The sequence below is a fragment of the Oncorhynchus mykiss genome, chromosome 21 (genome assembly GCF_013265735.2).
Source record: "Oncorhynchus mykiss isolate Arlee chromosome 21, USDA_OmykA_1.1, whole genome shotgun sequence".
Lineage (NCBI taxonomy): Eukaryota > Metazoa > Chordata > Actinopteri > Salmoniformes > Salmonidae > Oncorhynchus > Oncorhynchus mykiss.
Genome location: NC_048585.1, coordinates 52,989,120 through 53,009,461, shown reverse-complemented (window position 1 = coordinate 53,009,461; position 20,342 = coordinate 52,989,120). Strand labels below are relative to the sequence as shown.

At 38.5% G+C, this 20,342-nt stretch overlaps 2 protein-coding genes, 1 long non-coding RNA gene and 1 pseudogene across 3 annotated transcripts; 3 read left to right on the top strand and 1 right to left on the bottom strand.

Moving 5' to 3' along the window:
• The first annotated feature begins 34 nt into the window (after window positions 1-34).
• On the top strand, window positions 35-769 carry LOC110500705. Its single transcript, XR_002470148.2, has 2 exons — window positions 35-268; window positions 550-769. It is a non-coding gene; the product is annotated as an uncharacterized LOC110500705 (long non-coding RNA).
• Window positions 770-3,138: 2,369 nt separating this feature from the next.
• On the top strand, window positions 3,139-7,807 carry LOC110500704 (ubiquitin thioesterase OTUB1). Its single transcript, XM_021578211.2, has 7 exons — window positions 3,139-3,283; window positions 3,916-3,983; window positions 4,331-4,429; window positions 6,210-6,328; window positions 6,471-6,555; window positions 6,701-6,895; window positions 7,238-7,807. Exons 1-7 carry the CDS (start codon window positions 3,238-3,240, stop codon window positions 7,433-7,435), a joined length of 810 nt encoding a protein of 269 aa, XP_021433886.1. The 5' UTR covers window positions 3,139-3,237; the 3' UTR covers window positions 7,436-7,807.
• Window positions 7,808-12,122: 4,315 nt separating this feature from the next.
• On the top strand, window positions 12,123-13,189 carry LOC110500886 (annotated as a pseudogene).
• LOC110500702 (ependymin) lies at window positions 12,827-20,100 on the bottom strand. The gene is made up of 6 exons (XM_021578209.2): window positions 19,960-20,100; window positions 19,614-19,648; window positions 17,282-17,410; window positions 15,421-15,610; window positions 15,135-15,228; window positions 12,827-13,344 (listed from the first exon to the last, which is right to left on the bottom strand). Exons 1-6 carry the CDS (start codon window positions 20,024-20,026, stop codon window positions 13,206-13,208), a joined length of 654 nt encoding a protein of 217 aa, XP_021433884.1. The 5' UTR covers window positions 20,027-20,100; the 3' UTR covers window positions 12,827-13,205.
• Between the last annotated feature and the right edge of the window lie 242 nt (window positions 20,101-20,342).

Genomic DNA, 20,342 nt, shown 5'->3' with positions numbered 1-20,342 from the left:
ATTTCTACGCGAAAAGTTTTAAAGATCGTATGACGTAGCTTCCGCCGGTCAGGACTATAAAGTCTCAAACAATGCCAACGCAAAGTACACGCAAAAAACTCACAAACAAGCTAGCCTTATAAACGGATCCTGTTGATGCGGTTGAATCATGTCTGGCCTTCTGCGCGGAATGCTGAAAGTACGGTCAACTGTTGCTTCGAGGACACGTGCAATCAACCAACGAGCAGAGTTATCCAGTAAACCCCCTAAAGACAACATCGGCGCTGCAGTGAGTAGGCCAAATATATTCATAAACCGTTTTGTTATTTTCATGTTCTGTGAGTAGGCAATCGTTGAAGCTAGCCAGCTAGTTCAGATAGTAAGTAGTTGGCTAGCTGATTTCAATTATGCAACGACATTTCAAAATATACTTATCCAAATTATGTTGACTGTTTTAAAATGATGCATTTCTTGCATGCCTTATTATTGGCAATAATATGACTTGCCAACCTGTGTTCTTGGGTGACGTGTATGAATGAGTATGACAGTCTTGCATGCCTCTGTTCACAGGAAACCGCTTTCGTCATGACTATTTTTGCGGTGGCCATACTTGGACCATCCGGTTGGATCCTCGCCAATGTTCAGAACTACCAGCAGCGCTGAACTGTTTCTCGACCACGGTTCTTGGATCATAAGTCAACTGCTGCATTCCTTTTTCTGGCCTATGATGCTTGAACTGAAGTCACAATTACCTTTTGACATTTTATCTCAATAAAAACATGTAATCTAGTGTCTGGTCATTGTTTCAACATTTTTAGTTTAGTGTACATTTGTCGTGAAACGATTTGACCATTTGTCTATATCAAACCGAGGTGTGTGTGGAAAATTGTACATAACCAACTATGTACTGAAGTCCTGGAAGCCAACAATCGGCCATAATTGCACTCCGATGCAGTCCTCCATAGGCATGAACGAAATTCCACAGTATTTATATTAAATTTTACATGTCAAGGACAACGTGGGGACTGTAACAACTTTCTGTAGTTATACTTGAATAAATTATTTGTATATATTAAATGTAGAGATTCATAGCTTTTTTTTTACAATGGTGTGGAGTGCCAAATGTATGTGTGGTGCCTTAAATCATGCCGCTGTCATCTCTGTGTGTGTGTGTATACAGTGAATTTGGAAAGTATCAGACCCCTTGACTTTTTCCACATTTTGTTACGTTACAGCCTTATTCAAAAACATATTAAATTGTTCCCCCCCCCCCCTTCCCAATCTACACACAATATCCCACAATGACAAAGCAAACACTGGTGTTTGCAAATGTGTAAAAAAATCAAATTCTAATTTACAAAGGTATTCAGACCCTTTACTCAGGACTTCTTGAAGCACATTTGGCAGCGATTACAGCCTTGAGTCTGTAACCTGTATTTGAAGAGTTTCTCTCATTCTTCTCTGCAGCTCCTCAAGCTCTGTCAGGTTGGATGGGGAGCGTCAGAGACTTGTCCCGAAGCCACTCCTGCATTGTCTAAGCTGTGTGCTTAGGGTTGTTGTCCTGTTGGAAGGTGAACCTTCGTTCCAGTCTGAGGTCCTGAGCGCTCTGGAGCAGGTTTTCATCAAGGATCTCTCTGTACTTTGCTTTGTTCATCTTTCCCTCAATCCTGACTAGTCTCCTTGTCCCTGCCTCTAAAAAAAACATCCCCACAGCATGATGCTGCCACCACCATGCATCACTGTAAGGATGGTGTCAGGTTTTCTCCAGATGTGACACTTGGCATTAAGGCCAAATAGTTCAATCTTGCTTTCATCAGACTAGGGAATCTTGTTTCTCATCGTCTGAGAGTCCTTTAGGTGCCTTTTGTCAAACTCCAAGTGGGCTGTCGTGCTTTTTACTGAGGAGTGGCTTTCTTCTGGCCACTCTACCATAAAGGCCTGATTGGTGGAGTGCTGCAGAGATGGTTGTCCTTCTGGAAGGTTCTCCCATCTCCACAGAGGTATTCTGGAACTCTGTCAGAGTGACCATTGGTTCTTGGTTACCTCCCTGACCAATGCCCTTCTCTCCCAATTTTATTTTTATTTTTATTTCACCTTTATTTAACCAGGTAGGCTAGTTGAGAACAAGTTCTCATTTGCAACTGTGACCTGGCCAAGATAAAGCATAGCAGTGTGAACAGAAAACACAGAGTTACACATGGAGTAAACAATTAACAAGTCAATAACACAGTAGAAAAAAAAGAGTCCATATACATTGTGTGCAAAAGGCATGAGGAGGTAGGCGAATAATTACAATTCTGCAGATTAACACTGGAGTGATAAATGATCAGATGGTCATGTACAGGTATAGATATTGGTGTGCAAAAGAGCAGAAAAGTAAATAAATAAAAACATTATGGGGATGAGGTAGGTAAAAATGGGTGGGCTAATTACCGATAGACTATGTACAGCTGCAGCGATCGGTTAGCTGCTCAGATAGCAGATGTTTGAAGTTGGTGAGGGAGATAAAAGTCTCCAACTTCAGCGATTTTTTGGCTGGGCAGCCAGCACTAAAAAGAGTCTTGGTGGTTCCAAAGTTCTTCCATTTAAGAATGATGGAGGCCGAATCCATTTTAGAATAAGACTGTAACGTAACAAAATGTGGAAAAAGACAAGGGTTCTGAATACTTTCCGAATGCACTGTATAACCCATTTGCACATGAGCTGACCCAAGTGTTTGAGAATGAGGGCCTACAAAAAAACTAGGGTAGCCTTGTGGTTAAGGACGTTGGTTCAGTAACCGAAAAGTCACTGGTCCAAATCCCCGAGCAGACTAAGTGAAAAATCTGTGACATTCCCTTGAGAAAGATACTTAACTCTAATTTGTCTTGTAAATTGGTCTGATAAATGACAAAAAAAATAATTACAAATATTATATAAAATGTGAAAAGTTTTAAATCTGCACACATTAGTTGCAAGTAAATAATAGATAGTTATTTGAGCCAGGAAACTGATGACCCGTTCTAAATATGTGTTATATCTGTATTTACGTGCATTTGTCAGAGAAAATCACTAGTTGCTGGCTCAGGGAACCAAACAGAACGAAACGGGGCGGGAACTACCTGAATTTGTCCAATAGAAACTATAGTTTTCCGTCTGTTTGGAATAATGATTACAGGATTTACATATAGGTATAGATTGCATCCCTGGACTACTAGTGTAACCCGGAAGTTTAGAATGAGGTCAGAGAGACGAAGGAAATAGAATTCTACAGCTAAAATGGCGGAGGAACAGCAGCAGGAAACAACACAGGGAGAGATGGAGGGTGAGTGACACAACATCAAAACGAAAGATATCTAACCGGCTTCGGCTATTAATGCGTTATTTTTTTATGGAGGTGTGATGTGGCTGTTAGGTAATCTAGTGATGGCAGTTGAGGGACAAGCTGCTTGTATGAATATGAGAAGGGAATGGGGGAGGCCAGCCATAGCATTCCAGTCACACACACAAAGAAACGCATTTTGACCTAGCTATATTTTTTTAGGGAGGATGGAGTAAATACCATTCTTTTTTATGCGACCTAATGAAGGCTCTCACTCACAGTATATTTTTGCCGACTTTCAATTGGTTGTCAAATGTTTATTGACGCCATAACTGAAATTGGATAGTTAGCTGGCTAGCACTAACGTTCGCAAGCTTAGTTAGTTCATCAATTCTAATTGTTCCAAAAATTATGGTCAGACGCTGACCACATCGTTGCTCTTGCACCCCACGTGAACCAACTTCAATACTTATATTTATCAATAGACTGATATGCGATTACAGAATTTGCTTAAACTACATGCCTACTGTCATCAATCTCATGTTGTTGTGGTATAAATTACATAACCAGAACTGGCCTTTTTTTATTTTTTTATTCAATGTTTACAAACTTCTATGGTGTTTTTTCTTCTCTAGCGGGAGGAGTAAACTGCCTCGCTTACGATGAGGCTATTATGGCTCAGCAGGATCGAATCCAGCAGGAGGTGAGAGATTTTATACTTGAATAAACATTGCTATTATGCAGGCTGTTTTTTAATTGGACTGACAAGTCTGATGTGGAAAAGGTTGAACTGCATGCCTTTGCATCACGTGTTTTGGATCACCCAGGCTGTTTAGACAGGCAGCCCAATTCTGGGCCAATCACATTAGATCTTTCCAGTCAGATCTTTTTCAGAGCTGATCTGATTGGTCAAAATACCAATTAGTGGGGGAAAAATATTAGTTTTGGGCTGCCTGTCTAAATGCAGACCCTGTTTTTATATTGGTTTCTATAAATCTGATTCCAAAACGTCTGTGCCTTAACAGTCTGCCTGTCTATTTGACTGTCTAGATCGCAACTAGCATCCCTTTAGTGTCAGACAGACAGGAACTATCAGTGTTGCAGCGAGAGTATGCTGTAGAAGACACCATTTATCAGCTCAAGATCAAGGTAAGTAAACCACAAGAATCTTGTATTACACGATTTGAGTCTGCATGACTTAATACAGGTCCTCTGCAATGTTCCCTCAACTTTTTTGGCACTGAGCAAATTTCCAGTCTGCTGAGTGCAAACGTGAACATTGAAAATTCTGCAACTTCCAGCGCGCGTTTACTGTGAACACTGAGGCTGTACCCGCTTTAAGTTACAGTTTTAACAGTGGCCAAGTAGGCTACTGATCATAATGCAGGCCTTCCAGAGTGGCCTACCATAAGAAACAATGGAGAAAATGCATCCCATAACATTTTAACATGGAAATAGCTGTTCCATCATTCAGCCTACAGTAGCAGCCAATGTGTGGTGTTCAATGCCTACAGTCAAATCAAATTTTATTGGTCACATACACATGTTTAGCAGATGTTATTGCAGGTGTAGCGAAATGCTTGTGTTTGTAGCTCTGACAGTGCCGTAATATCTAACAAGTAATATCTAACAATTTCACAATACTTACAAATCTAAGTAAAGGAATGGAATTAAGAATATGTAAATATTTGGATGAGCAATGTCGGTGGCATAGACTAAGATACAGTAGAATACATTATATACATATGAGATGAGTAATGCAAAATATGTAAACATTATAAAAGTGACTAGTGTTCCATTATTAAAGTGGCCAGAGATTTATAGTCAATGTATATAGGGCAGCAGTCTCTAATGTGCTAGTGATGGCTATTTAACAGTCTGATGGGCTTGAGAGATGTTTTTAAGTCTCCTTTTCAGTCAATGAGACCTTTTGAAGAAGAAAAAACATGATGGGTTTGACATTAACCTGTTTATCCACTGGTACTTCAGACAAGGATGTGACTGAAAATGTTGTTTGATGCAAAGAAACCACTTTACAGAAATACATTATTCCCATACCATTTATTACAGCGAATCAGACAAATTATGCTACCCTCTGCCTATTGGCTACTTAGCTTATTCATCCTGTCTCAAAATACAACACTGCCCCTTTAGGAAGGAAAAAATAAGGTCTTTACATGACTAGCTTTTCAAAGAAGTCTAGAAATGTACACATTTTCTGCTCTTGTTGGAAGCAATCACTCCCCTATTGCTGACTACAAATTATCTATAACTGGACTTAAAACTCAATAACTAGCAAAGGATATGATCAAAATGTGCACATGTGGCCGCTCATGCTGTAAATACTCCAGTTCAAAGTAAATGGCACAGATCCATATATGGCAATGGTCTATTTGCATATAGGCCTACTGGAGCTTTGATTGGTTATGCTGCACTGTTCTCTGTATGGGTTGAGTCGTGCTCAGTAGAATCCTACTCTGATGCTCTCTGCATACAACAACATATCTTGCATAGTTCGTTTTGTTTCGGAATGTTGCATTGAAAGTGGCAAATATTGCATTGATTCAATCACAATTGGGAAACGTTGATAGTGTTAACGGGGAAAACTCTAGAAAGTTGTGTGAAGTTCAGTCTCGTGCTTCTCTCCATGGGATGAAATGTATTTTGCGCTCTGCGTGGCAGGGAACATTGCTTCTCTGTAGCTCAGTTGGTAGAGCAAGGTGCTTGCAATGCCAGGATAGTGGGTTTGATTCCCGGGACCACCCATATGTAAAATGCATGCATGCATGACTAGTGTCTGCTAAATGGCTTATTATAATATTACTGGTTAAATGCTAAAGATCCTTATGACCACATCTATTGAAGGTTCGAAATGGTCACATTACGATTGTATTTACTGTGTATACTCTGTCCTTGTCCCCCCCTTTAGGATTTACACAAAAAATACTCGTATATCCGCAAGACGCGGCCAGATGGGAACTGTTTCTACAGAGCTTTTGGCTTTTCACATCTCGAATCACTGCTAGAAGACAGCAAAGAGCTGCAGAGGTAACGTAGCACTTCCATAGTGCATCTAGATCCTCGATGTTCAGCAAAGCCGACTCTGTAATTCGATAGATGGATGTCCTCTGGTTAGTGTTGCTGCATTAATTGCTACTGAATACCGATGATGCAATGTATGTCGCTGTAGGTTCAAAGCAGTGGCAGCAAAGAGCAAACTGGACCTGGTCAACCAGGGTTTTACAGAGTTCACCATCGAAGACTTCCACAATACTGTGAGTTGCTGTTCTATTATTACACACACTTGAACAACAGTGACAGCACACACACGTTACACATACTGAACATGTTAACAGCTGTTAGTGACATCACATAAAATCATCACTTAACTGACCATATTATTGTTAATTCTTCCCCTAGTTCATGGACCTGTTGGAGCTGTGTGAGAAGCAGCCGGGCCTCTGTGAGCTGCTGGGCTCCTTCAGAGACCAGAGCGTGTCAGACTACATCGTGGTGTACCTGCGGCTGCTCACCTCAGGCTACCTGCAGAGGGAGCACGGCTTCTTCCAGCACTTCATCGAGGGTGGACGCTCCGTCAAGGAGTTCTGCCAGCAGGTGGGTTCCTATTGGGTCGTAGTAGGTATGAAGCGGATGAAAACAGGGTGAAACTATCTCTACTCGCCCCAAAAAAAACACTTGTTGTTCTTGTGCAATTTTTTTGTTAGTGTGTGTTAATAAACACAACGCTGGTTTTAAGGCGAGAAGCTAGATTGAGGATTTGTTTACATATGGCTTTAATTTTGTCTGGTTGTGTGCAATGAGTCAGAACTAGTGTTCCTACATTGTCCTCTTGGGTATGCAGCATGCACATTCCAATGTCTTCATTACTTTTTTTGTCTTGCGTAACAGCGATAACAAGTCAAAACACTTCAATTGTCATCTGTTTCTCTTGTCCAGGAGGTGGAGCCCATGTCTAAAGAAAGTGACCATATCCACATCATTGCCTTGGCCCAGGCCTTGAACGTGTCCATCCTAGTGGAGTACATGGACCGGGGTGAGGGAGGCTCTGTCAACCACCACGTCTTCCCTGAAGGCAGCGAGCCTCGTGTCTTCCTCCTCTATAGACCCGGCCACTACGACATCTTGTACAAATAACAATCTGCTGTTTTAGAGATTCTCCCCCCCCCTTTTCCACTGCTGTAGTGGCAGTGGAGAAATACTTCAACTGCCACGTTGATGCATACGTGTGTACGAAGGTTACACTATTGTATCTGAGAGAGAGAAAAAAAAACTATCACATTATACAGCCCTCTTCTCCCTCCCCTTCACTCCAGTTTCCCCTCATCACAGAAAAGTGAATTAATAAAAAAAAGATTTTCAAAAAATAGCAGTGAATCCAGGAGTATAGAGTTGTACAGTTTTTTTTTTTTTTGGTGGTTGTAAATGTTATCAACTTGCTTTTTTTGTTGGATTATTTTCCTTTGGTCCACTGCGTTTCATGCGTTTTATTAAAGGGATTACATCTTATTTGACTTGTATGTTGATGTATTTGTCACTCGTCTGGTATTGTCACAGTTCAGCGGGCATAGCAGCAATCTGAAATGTAGTATTTGAGTAACTTCCGTGTGTATGTAATGTCCTTATCTGTCTGTGCGTCTGTCACATAGTACCAGTCACAAGTTTGGACACACATACTCAAGTTTTATTGTTTTACTATTTTCTACATTGTAGAATTTAATAGTGAAGACATCAACTATTAAATAACACATGGGAATCATGTAGTAACCAAAAGTGTTACACAAATCAATATATTTTTCTATTTTAGATACTTAGTAGCCACCCTTTGCCTTGACAGCTTTGCACATTCTTGGAATTCTCTCACCTCAGGCTACTTCCTGTGTGGCGCAGCGGTCTAAGGAACTGCATCTCAGTGCAAGAGGTGTCGCTACAGTCCTTGGTTCGAATCCAGGCTGTATCACATCCGGCCGTGATTGGGAGTCCCATAGGGTGGCACACAATTGGCCCAGCGTCGTACGGGTTTGGCCGGTGGTAGGCCGTCATTGTATAAGAATTTGTTATTAACGGACTTGCCTGGTTAATTTTGAATTTAAAATGAGGTAGTCACCTGGAATGCATTTCAATTAACAGGTGTGCCTCGTTAATTTGTGGAATCTCTTTCATTAATGCGTTTCAGCCAATCAGTTGTGTTGTGACAAGGTAGGGGTGGTATACAGAAGATAGCCCTATTTGGTAAAAGACCAAGTCCATATGGCAAGAACAGCTTAAATTTGCAAAGAGAAATGACAGTCTTTTAAACATGAAGGTCAGTCAATCTGGAAAATGTCAAGAACTTTGAACGTTTCTTAGAGTGCTGTAGCAAAAACCATCAAGCGCTTTGACAACTGGCTCTCATGAGGACTGCCAAAGGAAAGGAAGACCCAGAGTTACCTATGCTGCAGAGAAGTTCATTAGAGTTACCAGCCTCAGAAATTGCAGCCCAAATAAATGCTTCACGGAGTTCAAGTAACAAACATTTCAACATTAACTGTTCAGATGAGACTGTGAATCAGGCCTTCATGGTCGAATTGCTGCAAAGAAACTACTACTAAAGGACACCATTACGAAGAGACTGGCTTGGGCCAAGAAACACGAGTAATGGACATTAAACCGGTTGAAATCTGTCTTTTGGTCTGATGAGTCAAAATGTGAGATTTTTGGTTCCAACAGCCATGTCTTTGAGAGATGCAGAGCAGGTGAATAGAGGATCTCTGCATGTGTGGTTTCCACCGTGAAGCATGGAGGAAGAGGTCTGGTGGTGTGGGGTGCTGTGCTGGTGACACTGTATGATTTATTTAGAATTAAAGGCACACTCAACCAGCATGGCTACTACAGCGATATACCACCCATCTGGTTCGCGCATAGTGGGACTATCATTTGTTTTTCAACAGGACAATGACCCATAACACACCTCCAGGCCGTGAGAGATATTTGACCAAGAAGGAGAGTGATGATGCTGCATCAGATGACCTGGCCTCCACAATCACCCGACCTCAACACAATTGAGATGGTTTCGGATGAGTTGGACCGCAGAGTGAAAGAAAAGCAGCCAACAAGTGCTCAACATATGTGGGAACTTGATTTGTTTAACACTTTTTTTGGTTACGACATGATTCCATGTGTTGTTTCATAGTTTTGATGTCTTCACTATTATTTTACAATGTAGAAAATAGTAACACTAAAGAAAAACCCTTCAATGAGTAGGTGTGTCCAAACTTTTGACTGGTACTATACAGTTGAAGTAGGAAGTTTACATACACTTAGGTTGGAGTCATTAAAACTCGTTTTTCAACCACTTTGCAAATTTGTTGTTAACAAACTATAGTTTTGGCAAGTCGGTTAGGACATATGCTTTGTGCATGACACAAGTAATTTTTCCAACAATTGTTTACAGACAGATAATTTCACTAATAATTCACTGTATCACAATTCCAGTGGCTCAGAAGTGTACATACACTAAATTGACTGTGCCTTTAAACAGCTTGGAAAATTCCAGAAAATTATGTCATGGCTTTAGAAGCTTCTGATAGGCTAATTGACATAATTTGAGTCAATTGGAGGTGTACCTGTGGATGTATTTCAAGGCCTACCTTCAAATTCAGTGCCTCTCACCTCAGGAAAAAAAAAAAACTCCACAAGTCTGGTTCACCCTTGGGAGCAATTTCCAAACGACTAAAGGTAAGAATAAACACCATGGGAACTTGTCATACCACTCAGCTGTCATACCAGTCAGGAAGGAGACGTGTTCTGTCTCCTAGAGATGAATGTACTTTGGTGTGAAAAGTGCAAATCAATCCCAGAACAACAGCAAAGGACCTTGTGAAGATGCTGGAGTAAACTGGTACAAAAGTGTCTATAGCCACAGTAAAACAAGTCCTATATCAACATAACCTGAAAGGCCGCTCAGCAAGGAAGAAGCCACTGCTCCAAAACTGGCATAAAAAAGCCAGACTACGGTTTGCAACTGCACATGGGGACAAATATCGTACTTTTTGGAGAAATGTCCTCTGGTCTGATGAAACAAAAATAGAACTGTTTGGCCATAATGACCATCGTTATGTTTGGAGGAAAAAGGGGGAGGCTTGCAAGCCGAAGAACACCATCCCAACTGTGAAGCACGGGGGTGGCAGCATCATGTTGTGGGGGTGCTTTGCTGCAGGAGGGACTGGTGCACTTCACAAAATAGATGGCGTCTTGAGGAAGGAAAATTATGTGGATATATTGAAGCAACTTCTCAAGACATCAGTCAGGAAGTTAAAGCTTGGTCGCAAATGGGTCTTCCAAATGGACAATGACCCCAAGCATACTTCCAAAGTTGTGGCTTCCACTATTGTTCTGACATTTCACATTCTTAAAATAAAGTGGTGATCCTAACTGACCTAAGTCAGGGAATTTTTACTACGGTTAAATGTCAAGAATGGTCTAAAACTGAGTTTAAATGTATTTGGCTAAGGTGTATGTAAACGTCCGACTTCAACTGTATATATATATATATATATATATATATATATATATATATATATATATATATATATGTGTGTGTATCGAAAACAGAGTATATAGAAGTGCCTCCACAGTACTGCATACTTGTTTACATTGGTTGACGCATGTGCAGCCGTCCACCACTGCGTACACAGTATGTAGCTACAGGAGCAGTGAGATTTTAAACATACTGACAATCTAGCCAAGGAGGTTAGGGAAATGAATCACAACATCACGTGTGCGGCACCAATCCAGTCTAACAAGTATGTCTCCATTTCTTTCTGTTTCGTAAAATAAGTTGATGCAACCTAGACGCTAACACATTCAATTTGACCTCTGGCTTCTAGCTAAATACTGTTAGCTACCTTACTTGCTATCTATTCAGATATTTCTGTTGAGAAAGTCAGTCAGAAGAGCTGTCAGGTGACCTGCCCCCTAACAATGTGCCTCTTAGCAACCAATCAGGGCCCAGGTCACACAGGCCAGAGAGCGTTTGAGAGGCTGGTTTATGTTACCCCTAGACCACGTGTCAAATTTATTTCACAGGGGCTGAGTGTCTACAGGTTTTCGATTAGTACGGAACTCCCCTCACCTGGTTGTCTAGGTCTTCATTGAAAGGAAAAACAAAAAACCTGTCACTCAGCCCACCATCGAATGAGTGTGACACCCCTGCCCAAGACTCTCAGGCTCCGGTAGGGAGAGGAGTGTACATCTTGAAAGGGTTGTGAGATAATAGTTACCAGCAGGGAATTTGTGACAATAGTTTTAACCATGTTTTGAGGCTGTATAGTGTTTGTTTACGTTTCCTTTACAAACATTGGAGTGAAACAAGCTTATATTTTGGGTTCTGATGGGGTACAACAGTTGAACTAAGCTCATGAGGCATTTATAAATTATCCTTCAAGAATCAATGGGCACATTTCATTAATTCAAAAGTCCAACAATGGATGAAGCAACTGTAGATTGCCCCTTTAAGTTAGGGTTTCCCAAACTCGAATCTGCCCCCAATGCATGTTTCGTTTTTTGCCCTAGCACTACACAGCTGATTCAAATAATCAAAGCTTGATGATGAGTTGGTTATTTGAATCAGCTGTGTAGTGGTAGGGAAACTCTGCTTTAAGGGTTTATAAACTGACATGATGAAAATGATATAATACTGCCAGTATGTTTTAGTTTTCTCCCTGACATTCACCTTTCTGTCCCTACTAATTTATCAACAACATGGACGAAAAAGCAAAATGGGACCGATTCTACACAGAAAACAAAAGCTAGACCTTTGAATGGTTCTTTGATTTTGACATAATCCGGCACTTCATCCTGCCCATGCCGCATTCCCAACTCGGATGCCTTACTAAGCGTCCTCGACATGGGCTGTGGTTCCTCTGGCCTAAGACCCTGCATACACAAAGACTCTCCCTGGCCAGTGCAGATGACCTGTGCTGACATCTCCCCTATTGCTGTGCGCCTAATGGAGGAACACAGAGCAACCAACGCCATGCAACCTCAGAATCCTTCCTCAAAGCTGGACGTAGTTCTGAGAGCCTGGACCTCATTCTAGACAAGTGTACCATAGATACCTTGCTGCAGTCTAGGGAATGGGGAGCCAAGGTCAGCCAGGTGCTAAAGCAGTACCTGGAGGCATTGAGGAACTCTGGGTCTCACCTCCGGTTTTCAGACGATGACCCTGATGCCAGGATGTTGTGGTTGGAAAAAGAGGGCTGGGAGCCAGGGGTGATGGCTGCCAATGTGGGAGTGCAGGAGGTGGAGGAGCTAAGGGGAGTGACATATTACTGCTACCACGTTAACCCGTCCTGTAGCACAGTAGCTAGTTGGTTGTTGAAGTCTGTCTTGTTCCATTGCAGTATAGTCAGTATAGTATAATAAGTAATTTCTTGATACAACTGACCGAGTCTCTTATCTGGACGTTTCTTTCTATGTCTACACAATATGAAGAGGTCTTGTGAAGTGCTAGCTGTCCACTATACTATGAAACTATTACTGTATTTATTTAATTGGACCTTTATTCAACTAGGCAATTCAGTTAAGAACAAATTCTTATTTACAATGACGGTCTACCCCGGCCAAACCCTAACCCGGACTGTAGACTTGCCTTTGAAAAATAAATTATTCAGAAGGACAGTTCAATGCAAGAAATTAACGTTTGCGATGGTAATGTGTACATATAATGCTCAGTGTAACTGACTTGTAACATGGTCAGTAGTCGATTTATTTTTGTAACTTGTGTTTTACCCCTTTTTTCCTACACTAACACAGTCCTTTTTTATATTTATGAATTCATTTGAAAAAAAAAACGGCTTTTTATCTCAGGTTAAAAATAAGCAATAGTTGTGTGAAATTCTCATAAGAAAATGAAAGACAATGTCCTTTAGGAATATTTTGTAAGGTTTTTGAAAATGCTGTAGAAGTTGGCAGCCTCTTCAGTCTCATCCAGTAAAGCGCCCTGACAGAATTTAGGAGGGAAGAACTCCAGGGGGTCCAGGATCCCAACGACAATGTTGAAGAAGCTGTGAGTAAAAAAAATGAAAAAATTATATATTTATAACATAATGGATATCTGTAGATTTAACAACAGTCAAATCCATGCTTGAGGGGAGTTATGTGTTAATAATTCATAATGCTTTTATTATACAATTATGGATTCTATGTTTCCATAAGTTTCACACAAGTGAAATTAAGACATTCTTTTGATTGCTTTCAGGAACACATAATGGACTGAGGAAGTTTCTCAGAACGAGGATATGGAACAAAGACTACATAGACCATGTCTTGATGTCAAATATGACACTACACACGTGTGTGTGTGTGTGTGTTTTATATATATATATATATATATAGTACCAGTCAGAAGTTTGGACACATCTACTTATTAAAGGGTTTTTCCTTAGTTTTACTATTTTCTACTTTGCAGAATAATAATGAAGACATCAAAACTACAAAATAACACATATGGAATCATGTAGTAACCAAAAAAAGGGCTAAACAAATCAAGTTCCCACATATGCTGAACACTTGTTGGCTGCTTTTCCTTCACTCTGCGGTCCAACTCATCCCAAACCATCTCAATTGGGTTGAGGTCGGATGATTGTGGAGGCCAAGTCATCTGATGCAGCACCATTACTCTCCTTGGTCAAATTCCCCTAACACAACCTGGAGGTGTATTATGGGTCATAGTCCCACTATGCGTGAACCAGATGGGATGGCGTATTGCTGCAGAATGCTGTGGTAGCCATGCTGGTTGAGTGTGCCTTTAATTCTAAATAAATCATAGTGTCACCAGCACAGCACCCCACACCATCAGACCTCTTCCTCCATGCTTCACGGTGGAAACCACACATGTGGAGATCCTCCGTTCACATACTCTGCATCTCACAAAGACATGGCTGTTGGAACCAAAAATCTCACATTTTGACTCATCAGACCAAAGGAGAGATTTCCATCAGTCTAATGTCCATTACTCGTGTTTCTTGGCCCATGCCAGTCTCTTCTTATTATTGGTGTCTTTTAGTAGTGGTTTCTTAACAGCAATTCGACCATGAAAGCCTGATTCACGCAGTCTCTTCTGAACAGTTGATGTTAAGATATGTTTATTCCTTAAACTCTGTAAAGCATTTATTTGGGCTGCAATTCCTGAGGCTGGTAACTCTAATGAACTTCTCTGCAACAGAGGTAACTCTGGGTCTTCGTTTCCTTTGGCGGTCCTCATGAGAGTCTGTTTCATCATAGCCCTTGATGGTTTTTGTGACTTCACTCAAAGAAACTTTCAAACTTCATGTCTTAAAGTAATGGTGGCCTGTCATTTCTCTTTGCTTATTTGAGCTGTTCTTGTCATATTATGGACTTGGTCCTTTACTAAATAGGGCTATCTTCTCTATACCACCCCTACCTTGTCACAACACAACTTATTGGCTCAAATGCATTAAGAAGGAAAGAAATTCCACAAATGTACTTTTAACAATGCACACCTGTTAAGTGAAATGCATTCCAGGTGACTACCTCATGAAGCTGGTTGAGAGAATGCCAAGATTGTGCAAAGCTGTCATCAAGGCAAAGGGTGGCTACTTTGATGAATCTCAAATATAAAATATATTTTCATTTGTTTAACACTTTTTTGGTTACTACATGATTCCATATGTGTTATTTCATAGTTTTGATGTCTTCACTATTATTCTACAATGTAGAATATAGTACAAATAAAGAAAAACCCTTGAATGAGTAGGTGTGTCCAAACCTTTGACTGGTACTATATACAAAAACTGTCATATTTAATTCACTGCCCAATAATAGACACACTAACCTTGAAAGCATCCAGCCGGTCTTGTCCGTGTAGTATGCAGAGCTGACAGGTATGCATCCAAACTCAGTGAAGGTACTCACCCACTTGTCTTTACCTGGTGATGAAATTGATCCAAAGTCAGAAAGCCACAATCAGGGAGTAGAAATGTGATTTGAGAACAGAATCACAAATCTGAATTGCCATGCAACAAATAGTTGCTAGGAATGTTTCTTGGTATTCCCTCGGAGAGAGGAAGGCCACAAATAAGAGGCAAATATTGAACAAACTGCCTTGTCCATTTCCTTACCACTTGGGGTTGCAACTTCTCCATACCAGGTGTTGACCAGCAGACCTTGTCCTGGACCAGAGGAGCTCCCTAAGATCACCTGGCCCAGCAGAGCAGCATCGGCAGGGATCTCCATAGGGTGGAAGTCCTCCCTTTTCAGCCTCTCCTTCTTACAGGTTTTGTTCCTGTGGTTAATCGTATACATGACACCCTGGGAGAAGTCAGAGGAAAAGCTGGTTTGTATGATGTTTGAATTGCAACATTTACCTGGAGCTAACTCTGCAAATAGCACTGCTGGGTGATATAAAAGTCATAATCAATCAAACAATAATACTCTTAGCAAAAATGTTTCTTTAATTTACTATCTGTAGATTTGATTTGATTTGGATCTCTTTTCGTCCCCATTTGGACTCATCTTCCAGGAGTCCTTAAACATTCAAATACAATTTAGAATACGAACACATTTTCACATATAACACACTAGTACAAACATACATGATATACTAACATAATAACCCAATGAATACTGAATCTACAAAATATTGATTCTTCATCTACTATAGTCCCACAACATGGGACTATATTTAAATGGTTTTAAAATAATGTTTAAATGTATATATTGAAAGGTTTCTGGTTTGCTCAGATAATTTATTCAATTTCTTTATTGCTCTAAATTGAAATGTTATTTTGCCTATTTCTCTTTTCTGTCTAGATAATGCATAGATGGTGGACAATCTATTCCTAGTATTTACGGAATGTCTGTCTCTTACCAAATTAATTTTGTTGTGAATAGAACTTGGCTGTTTTAAATTATGTATATTATGAAATAAAATAAGCATGTTTTTTTTCAATTACCTTGTTGATTGATGACCAACCAAGAACACTACGCATGACTGCAACAGAAGAACCATATCTCCACCTTAAAACAATCCTTGCTGCTTTGTTCTGTGCAATCTGCAGTCTCCTAACTTCACTTGATGATGCATTTCCCCAGACCACAGAACAGTAGTTCACCTGATTCTCAATTAATACTTGTGTTATTTGCTTAAGAATTTTTCCTGGTAAATATTTAGCTATCCTTCTGATTATGCATGCTGTTTTAATAATTATTTTACATAGATAATTATTTGAGACGACCATGAAGAGCAGTTGTCTAGCTGCACTCCCAATAGGTTGGTTTCTGCCACTTCTTCAATTTGAACTCCTCCCATACTTAATTGTATCCCATGCTGTTTTGGAAACTATGAGAATAGAACGATTCAGAACTTTTGTGAAACATCACGGCACAGTTGAAAAATAAATGACAAATATAAATCAAAACGGGATGTTCTTCAGCTATAGATGGGAGGGGTTGAAGTTAGCTGAAGTGTGGGACTGAAAACAAACAAAAGATAACTATTGTAAAATATACTGTGTCCGTAAAATACAGTATGTATAAACTCGAAGTAGAAGCCTGCTTGTTGTTGTCCATTAGTTTACTCCAATTAGGGGAGGGGTGGTAGGGTTAGGTGAAAATACATAATATATCTATATATTTACTAAATAAATATCTAAGGGATTGAAAATGATGCAGACAATCACATTGATTGAAGCCACAATCTATCTGCAATATTAAAGCTGCTCTACCCCCCACCACCCCCCAAAAAACTAACAAAAACAAATTCTGAAAACCGTTACATTAGACAAAATTAAGACGTTTTAATATGAAAAATCGTAAATTACAGCTCACTTTGAGCAAATTTTGGAATTTGCAATTAACTCGATTAAAAACACTTTATCGTTTGACAGCCCTAGCATGACTGGGATTTTGGTGTACCGGTATGTTGAATAAATGGCTGCTATTGTGAATACATGGTTATTGTTGTGAATAAGTGTTTGTTACCTCTCTGAAGAGCAGAAGGGCATCAATGCCGAATGTCTTGTTCTCATAATAGCCAACCTCCTTGAAGCGGATACGCTTGAGCATCGCATCATAGGTGTATTTTGCATTTGCATAAAACTTCTCATTTGCCTGAAAGGACAGGAGTGTGACAGGGATTATTATAGCAGAGTATATCATTATTATAGCAGAGTATATCATTATTATAGCAGAGTATATCATTATTATAGCAGAGTATATCATTATTATAGCAGAGTATATCATTATTATAGCAGATCATATCATTATTATAGCAGAGTATATCATTATTATAGCAGATTATATCATTATTATAGCAGATTATATCATTATTATAGCAGATTATATCATTATTATAGCAGATCATATCATTATTATAGCAGAGTATATCATTATTATAGCAGATTATATCATTATTATAGCAGATTATATCATTATTATAGCAGAGTATATCATTATTATAGCAGCGTATATCATTATTATAGCAGAGTATATCATTATTATAGCAGAGTATATCATTATTATAGCAGATTATATCATTATTATAGCAGATTATATCATTATTATAGCAGAGTATATCATTATTATAGCAGAGTATATCATTATTATAGCAGAGTATATCATTATTATAGCAGAGTATATCATTATTATAGCAGATTATATCATTATTATAGCAGATTATATCATTATTATAGCAGAGTATATCATTATTATAGCAGATTATATCATTATTATAGCAGATTATAACATTATTATAGCAGAGTATATCATTATTATAGCAGAGTATATCATTATTATAGCAGAGTATATCATTATTATAGCAGAGTATATCATTATTATAGCAGATTATATCATTATTATAGCAGATTATATCATTATTATAGCAGATCATATCATTATTATAGCAGAGTATATCATTATTATAACAGAGTATATCATTATTATAGCAGATCATTATTATAGCAGATCATTATTATAGCAGAGTATATCATTATTATAGCAGATCATTATTATAGCAGATCATTATTATAGCAGAGTATATCATTATTATAGCAGAGTATATCATTATTATAGCAGATCATTATTATAGCAGATCATTATTATAGCAGATCATTATTATAGCAGATCATTATTATAGCAGATCATTATTATAGCAGAGTATATCATTATTATAGCAGATCATTATTATAGCAGATCATTATTATAACAGAGTATATCATTATTATAGCAGAGTATATCATTATTATAGCAGATCATTATTATAGCAGATCATTATTATAGCAGAGTATATCATTATTATAGCAGATCATATCATTATTATAGCAGAGTATGTCATTATTATAGCAGAGTATATCATTATTATAGCAGATTATATCATTATTATAGCAGAGTATATCATTATTATAGCAGATTATATCATTATTATAGCAGATCATATCATTATTATAGCAGAGTATATCATTATTATAGCAGATTATATCATTATTATAGCAGATTATATCATTATTATAGCAGATTATATAATTATTATAGCAGATCATATCATTATTATAGCAGAGTATATCATTATTATAGCAGAGTATATCATTATTATAGCAGATTATATCATTATTATAGCAGATTATATCATTATTATAGCAGAGTATATCATTATTATAGCAGATTATATCATTATTATAGCAGATCATTATTATAGCAGAGTATATCATTATTATAGCAGATCATTATTATAGCAGAGTATATCATTATTATAGCGGAGTATATCATTATTATAGCAGATTATATCATTATTATAGCAGATTATATCATTATTATAGCAGATCATTATTATAGCAGATGATATCATTATTATAGCAGATCATATCATTATTATAGGAGAGTATATCATTATTATAGCAGAGTATATCATTATTATAGCAGATCATTATTATAGCAGATCATATCATTATTATAGCAGAGTATATCATTATTATAGCAGATCATTATTATAGCAGAGTATATCATTATTATAGCAGATGATATCATTATTATAGCAGATCATATCATTATTATAGCAGAGTATATCATTATTATAGGAGATTATGTAATAATTGCCATATTAATACAGTATTTGCTTTCCTTTTTTATTTGCTTTGCTTTTTTGTGACCAAATTAATATTTTTGATTTTGTAATTTTACAAGACAGGATATCAATATATATACTTTTTATATTTACAGCCATATTTATATGTCAAAATATTCCTTCTGGTATTATCATCATGGGAACTCCATAGCCATGTATTCCCGCCTACTGTGGAGAAACAAAGCACAGACTTACCACAGAGAGGGCTCCGGTCAGAAGAGGGGGAGACCCTGAGAGAGGGAGGTGTTTTATAAGTGAATTATTTATCAATTTTCATGTGTTAAATGCACAATTTAGCCGTAAAAGTGGACCTATACACTATAAACATAGAGGAAAACAACTTTTCCAGCTCTGCTCTGCCTACAGTACAAGTAGTGTACAGTACAGGTGTTAAATCAGGGTTATACTGTACGCAGTGGCTAATCTTTGACTGGAGAAGGCATTCATAACACTGCAGCAATTAGGTTTACTACTCAATTTACAACACAATTGCTCTCTCTCTCTCTCTCACACACACACACATACTCTTTATTTTACTTACTGCATGTATGAGGTACCTGAGCCAGGCAGCCCATTACAAGGCACATCAACAACACGAAGGTCCTCATGCTTCCAAATGTTCCACACACTCACTCACACACACCAATAAGCAGACTGACTGCTGCAGGAGCGCTTAGTCACTTCCTTATAAACAGTACGAAACTGAGGCTCCAGATCCTAGGGCCAACACTGGATTCAGGTTTTCCTTTTCACCAGAGAGGCCCAGAAACCTCTGTCCTATGAGACCAAAGAATAATATGTTGCCATAGGCCAGGCTAATGCTGCATTCATAACAAAGTGGGAAGTGGGAATTTAACTGAGAAAAATCCACAATGCAACAACAAAGATGTATTTATAAAATACATCTATGAATATGTTTTTTGG